The 6,635-nt window shown below is 45.2% G+C and overlaps 1 protein-coding gene across 2 annotated transcripts in view; it reads left to right on the forward strand.

Annotated features, from left to right (window-relative positions):
* Positions 1-3,555, forward strand: part of SPTLC2 (serine palmitoyltransferase long chain base subunit 2) — a 131,002-nt gene extending 127,447 nt beyond the window's left edge. Inside the window, exon 12 of one of the 2 annotated variants that reach the window (XM_008057054.2) lies at positions 2,618-3,555. In XM_008057054.2, coding sequence (XP_008055245.1) covers positions 2,618-2,737 — 120 coding nt within the window. In that variant the 3' untranslated portion in view covers positions 2,738-3,555. The remainder of the gene's footprint in view (positions 1-2,617) is intronic. The other variant, XM_021711826.1, reaches the window with a different exon arrangement.
* The last annotated feature ends 3,080 nt before the right edge of the window (positions 3,556-6,635 follow it).

Below are 6,635 nucleotides of genomic sequence, written 5' to 3' on the forward strand. Positions count from 1 at the left end.
CAAAAAAAAAAAAAAAAAAAAAAGAGTTATTTCCACTTGGACTCTCACTGACCCTTTTCTTGAAGGTACCACTGTTCTGATAGTAAACTGAAGTTCAGCTCTTATTTGCATTTATATTTTTCACATTTTGAAAGGAAGCCTGTTTTTTCTCATGCTAGAATACAGGGGAATACTATTGGTGGATTTTTTTTTCTCTCCAAACACTGATTTTGTAAAATTAAGTTTAAGAAAATTAAGTTTAAGAACAAGTAATGTGACCAGGTGTGGCAGCTCATGCCTATAATCCCAGCACTCAGGGAGGCCAAGGCAGGAGGATTGCTTGACCCCAGTAGTTCAAGACCAGCCTGGGAAACATAGTGAGACCATGTCTCCATTTTAAAAAATCAAAAAATTAGCTGAGTGTGGCTGTGCATGTAGTTCCATCTGCTAGAAAGGCTGAGGTGAAAGGATGACCTGAGCCCAGCAGGTCGAGGTTGCAGTGAGCTGTGGTCATGCCACTGTATGACAGAGAGAGACCCAGGCTCAAAAAAAAAAAACCAACCCTAAACAGGTAATGTGTCTTTTTACTGGTAATCAACTCTGAAATAAAAGGCACACATTTTCCTACAGAATTATAGCTATAAGATTAGACAGATTTATGTGACGTCATAGAGATTTGGAGGGTCACACTCAGGCAACAGGGCATCTACTACTCACCTTATAATTTCTTAGCCACTAATGAGATTATGTCATTGACAGATCCATTGTCTCCGAAGCTGAGACCCACTAGCTAATATCCCAGCTGCCAGATATGCTGGCTCCCACATGTAGGCTCAGCACTTGGAGAGGCTGAGGTGGGAGGGGCACTTGAGGCCAGGAGTTCGAGACCAGACTAGGCAATATAGCAAGATCCCATCTCTACTATATGTGTGTATCTCCACAGGCACTTGGGGAGAGAAAGCTGAGGGTGGGGAATTTATTTAAAACCATATTCCGCAACCTATGTTATGTGTCTTCTAATAAATGGTAAAAATGCCTTGGAATCTAGGATTCCAACATGTTTGCTCTCTTCCTTAGATTTCTCTAAGAAGTATTGGGTTTAGGGTCTCCCCATCTTTCTGTTAAATTTTTTTCGGAGAAATTCTGAACATACATCCCTTTCCTGTGTTGATCCTTGGTTTGGCTTTCTGTGTTCCGCTTTGCTGAAAGTTTCACTCTGTGAACTGGACACTTAAGATTCATGCACTTTCCTACACATGACACTTCAGCTGCGAGTATATATTTTAATGCATATAAGAAATCCTCTGAGGATTATTTCTAGCTGGTAGGACTAGTGTAAGAAGATTTCTATTTCTTACTTTTGCTTAGTATTAGGATTTTTAATAAGAAGCATTTTCTCTGAAAAATAAAAGAACAAGTTTTATAGAAAAGGAAGAAAGTTGGCTGGGCTCAGTGGTTCAGGCTGTAATCCCGGCACTTTAGGGGGGCCGAGGCGAGTGGATTGCCTGAGCCCGTGGGTTTGAGACCAGCCCGGGCAACCTGGCGAGACCTCGTCTCTACAATAAAATTTTTTAAAATGAGCCAGCAGTGGTAGTGTGCACTTGTAGTTTTGGCTATTTGGAAGGCTGAGGCAGAAGGATTGCTGGAGCCTAGTGGGTTGACGCTGGGGTGGCCCTGAGCGTGCCACTGCACTCCAGCCTGGGCGACGGAGTGAGACTTCAACTCAAAAAAAAGAAAAGAAAAAGAAAAGGAAGAAAGTTATGCTAAAATCATTAGTTTTGATGGGGAACCACTATCATCTCTCAGGGTCAGCATCGTGGAGTTTAACCTGAGCCCTAGTTCAAACCCTTCTATCCTGTCCTTGCTACCTCACCTGCACTGTTCTTCCCACAGTCTCTGATCCCATCCACCTTCTCTTCCAACGTCTGCACAACAGCCCACTTTGGGACGTTTTAAATCTTGCGTCCAGGAAGCATCTCAACTCAAACTAATCATCAGTTTCTGAGAATGAATAGTGTTATAGAGAGAGCAAGTACTTAAGTAAAAAAATGAGATGGCAGCCAGGTGTGGTGGCTCACGCCTATAATCCCAGCACTTTGGGAGGGATTGCCTGAGTCCAGGGATTCGAGACCAGCCTGGGGAACTTGGCGAGACCTCGTCTCTACAATAAATCAAAAAATTAGCCAGGTGTGGTGGCACGTACCTGTGGTTCCAGCTACTTGGAAGGCTGAGGCAGAAGGATCGCCTGAGCCCAGCAGCTCAAGGCTGCAGTGGCTGTGAGTGTGCCACTGCACTCCAGCCTGGGTGACAAAGTAAGACTCCTACTCAAAAAAAAAAAAAAAAAGCCAAATTGTAGTCAGCTTGGTTCGGGGTGCATGTTTCCTTTTTTTCCTGAGCATGTCACACTTTGATGACTGATACCCATTCTCCTGCATCCTGGCTATTCACAACCACCCATCATTTGTGGCCAGCCTTAGGGTCTTGTTTTCACAGCAGCATTGTGTTGTGATCTGGTAAACGCATTGGACACAGGTCCACCAAGAATAGCCCTGCCATAATTGTTTCTGGTGCCCTAAAGCCCAGGCCTGCCTGCATGCCACTGACTCGACTGACCTCTGCTTTGTCTTGTATGTTCCAGGCTCTAAAAGAGATAGACGAAGTGGGGGACCTTTTGCAGCTCAAGTACTCCCGTCGGCGGCTGGTGCCTCTGCTGGACAGGCCCTTTGATGAGACCACATACGAAGAGACAGAAGACTGAGCCTTTCTGGTGCTCCTGTAGAGGAACTCACCCCCCTACCACCACCACCACCCCAGGACAGGCTGTGGCCTTCTGAGCCCATTCCAGGAACCACATGCGCGTGGCCATCTCATGGGAAAGACACATCCTCGACTACTGAAGGTGGCCACCTCCGCTCAAAATGGCATTTTGTAAATAGTAAAAAACTGCTTCACATGCTAAATCTCACCTTGACAGACGAAGGTGACTCACTTTGCTTTCTTTGTCCATTAAAAAATGTTTTATTTTATAGCTATTCTACTTGTGAAATCACACTGACCCTAGCCTGTCTCTGGCTGCCCACACAGGCCACACCCTCTTCCAGCCTCCTTGCAGATGTGGGCCCATCAGGCCCTGCCACTGGCCCTGGCTACACAGCCTTGAGACTCGCTGGCCTCCTCCCTCGGGAGCAAGTGCCTTCCACCTACTTCCATCCAGGCCTCTGGGGGCCTATTAACCAGCCAAGTCATCAGCCAGGGTATTTGCCCTTGAATCTTAAGTTTAGGTTTTCAAGGAAAACTGTAAACAACAGCACTGCAGAAAGGCTCATTTGCAAGTCCCTGGCCAAGGGCCTCCCAAGACTTTGGTCTCACCTCCATTCTGTTCTGGTCACTGGGTGATTTCTTCCTTCACCATCCAGTATTTCTTCAGAATTGCCACAGTCCCAGGGCATGTCCACATTCTGGGATCTTTCTAGACTCTACCCCGAACACATCCCAATCCCGTTTGAAACACGTGTTTTTTGTTTGTTTTTGTTTGTGTGTGTGTGTGTGAGAAAGCAGGATTTATTGAGAGGAAAAAGCTCCTACACTAGAAGGGACCCGAAGGGGTTGCCCGAAACATGTGTTGTTTTACAAGTGCCCGCATCCTACCCGTGTTGTTTTACAAGCGCCCAATCCTCCCTGATGACAGTGATTGTCATCTCACTGTTCTGGGACAGAGCGGCTCTGTTGCAGGCCGACAGGGGAGGCGTGCGGCATGTGGAGGGAGCGGACTGCTCCCTGCAGAGGGTCTGTGGCCTGGGTCTCACGGCCTCCACTTGGCAGAATGGTGACAGCCTGTGGCTGGGGCTGGGTCCAGGTTAGGATTTCAACTGAGGAAGAAAGATGTTTCTGCTCGGAAATCATTTACCGTGTTCCTAGGCATGAATGAGAGTTACTAACTTAGCCTTTAAATGCTGGCCCACTTCAGGATTGCCTCTCTGAATACTAGTTCTCTTTTATTCTCAATGGTCTAACACAGTTTGACCTGGCATCTGGACCTAGGGATCTCCCTGTCCTTCCATTATTCATTTTTATTTTTCTGAGAAATTCTGAACACAGATCTCTTTCCTAAACTGGGATCCTCTGTGTTGGCTTTGTCTTCATGCTATAACCAAGTAAAGGGACTTCTTTCCAAGAGCTTTACACTGCTTGAACCAAAGAACAAATCTAAAAGTCATCATTTTAAAGGACTCATTTTTTTCTGTTGAACCAAAGTTTAATTGAAGAGAAACCTTTGGCTGTGTTATACCCAGGAGCAGCTTGTCATCAGAGTGGAAAAACAATGTGTGAAAGTCGTATGTGTCTCTGTCTTTGAACTTGCGCCTTTCATTGGTAAAGAACCTCAGTCCACATTCTCCTGGGCATCTTGTCATCAGCTGTGGTATGCTTGTGCAGATACATGTGTTGGTGACGTTTTGTTTTCATGTCTTAAATGTGAGTTATCTTTGGTCACTCTCAGCATCTGAGAGCTTTAAGGCCTTGAGATATTCCAAAATTGTACTTTTTTGAAGAACCGGAAAGGATGAATAAAATCACCAAGGAGAGAGGCAGGGACTGTGTTTAGCATGTGTGAGTTAAAGTTAGAAAGAGATGATGATGTTAATAAGTAACTAGTCCTGTAAAGTCCAATGCATTGCTCACCTCTCCTGCACATCTAGTTCCCCACCATAGAACCCACTGGATCATCAGCTAGCTTTTGCACTGCAGCTACTAGTTAATGGTATAGGTGTAGGGTTTGCAAAAGTCACAAACTTTAAGCAACGAACTTACTTGCTAGTTTTTTTATTTTTGCTTGCATGAAGTCACTGCAAATTAAAATGTTTGTTAGTACGGGCATTTAAATATTCAGATATATCACTTTGTGGGTGCAAAGCTATTAAGTTACAAGTTTACTCTGAAGAGACAAAATGATTGTGATCTATCCAGGATCTCTGTACTCTATAGAGGACAAAATGTTAGGCTGGTTGTCTCTTCTCGAAACTGTAATATAAAACTTAGGGTCCAGGCCTATCTTAGGTATCATGATCTATCCAAGTACTCGGGGAAATCAAGTGTATATAAATAGTCATTGGGAATGAGTAAAATCTGGGACTGTTTGGTAGACAGGTCACCGTGGCCCAATGCACGAACCTGATGGGGTTCAAAAGGGGGCTGTTGCCCTTTCCCACCGAAGCTGGTCACTGAGTCGGTCAGCATGGATGACTGAGCCTTACCTCTTTCTCATTCCTCTCTGTTTGGCACTACCTCGATCCATTTCAGGCTTATGAGACCTCTTTTAGCACCTCTTGTGAGAATCCGGGACATTTCTAGCCAGGGACATCAAAATAATACACAGAGAGGCCACATGGCAGTGGCCACACCTCCTCCCGACTTTAATTTAAAAGCTTTAGCCTAGGGGGAGCATGGACTTCGGAGCACTTTTTAAACTTTTTGCTTTGCTTTGGAAAAGAAATTCTTACCTTTAAAAAGAGATTTCTCATCTCCAGAACTCCAAAGTACTGCTTGTTTGTTTGAGAATCCCACCATCTTGGTCACGATCTCAGACTGTCCTAAGGGTGAGGATTTCAGATGGTTAGAGCAGGGTGCCTCTGCAGCTGTCATAAAAGGTGAACAAAAACTCCATACGGTGGGCCATGTGTTCGCACCTTCCAGAGGCCAAGGAATGGCACCCACTCCCGTGATGTGTCTTTGAGATGTCTCCCTCCTTGATTTCTTGGCTTGTCTTTCTTTCTGTACCTTCCAGTTCTTGATCTTAGAATCCCAACTCCAGAGAAGACTGATGTGTGGAGGTGCTGGGCTTCGAGGCCTAGCAGGGTAGACGTCCTGCTTCTCTGCACACTCAGCTTTGCACATCAGGAGGAGGTAGGGAACTTTCTATTTCTTCCCTACTTTTTCTTGACTAGGTCAGCCTGGCTGAATTCTCTAGTGTATAATACACATTTTTTCCTCCCTCTTAGTGAAAACTAGGAGAAAGAATGGTTTCTACGGAGAGATTTCCTGACTTCTCAGGGAAGGAAAAAAAAAAACCAGGTCATCTAATACCCCCTCCCTGTTTTTCTTCATAATTGACAAGGATCTCTGGTCCGGAGGAGGCAGGATTGGGCAATGGAGAGAGGGAATGTGGGGAATTCTCTTTCATGAGAACGTTTGGGGTTGTGGCAGATCTGTCTAAGGCAAGGTCAATACCGTTGTTCTCTTGTCTAAAGAATTGCTGTGACCTCATTTCCAGTGTTCTTCCTCATCCGGTGTTCTAGGTAAGCTAGGCTGGGTTTTAATCTCTGCTTGCTGTAACCATGTGCTTTGAAAAAGAGGGAGAGGAGTGGTTTGTTGTCTACATTCATGAAAACCAAGAATTGCTAGGAGCCTGGTGTGGTGACATCTGCCTGTAAGTTAGAAAGAGTTGAGCTTTGCACACAGGTAAAATCAGGTTAGCCCAAAGTGGTTGTGAAGCAGGGAAGTATGAAAATCAAGGGTTCTTTTCGGCTACTGCGCCAAGAACCTGTAGGTTTGGAGTTGGTTTGTTTTTGCGATCTCAGACCCTATGGATATGCTGCTACCTGCTTAACACGGATGCTCAGTGCCCAGCAGGCACCTTAATCCTTTAAGCCAGTTAATCA

The sequence above is a fragment of the Carlito syrichta genome, unplaced genomic scaffold (genome assembly GCF_000164805.1).
Source record: "Carlito syrichta isolate Samal-C Ts95f unplaced genomic scaffold, Tarsius_syrichta-2.0.1 Scaffold302712, whole genome shotgun sequence".
In the NCBI taxonomy this organism is placed as follows: Eukaryota; Metazoa; Chordata; class Mammalia; order Primates; family Tarsiidae; genus Carlito; species Carlito syrichta.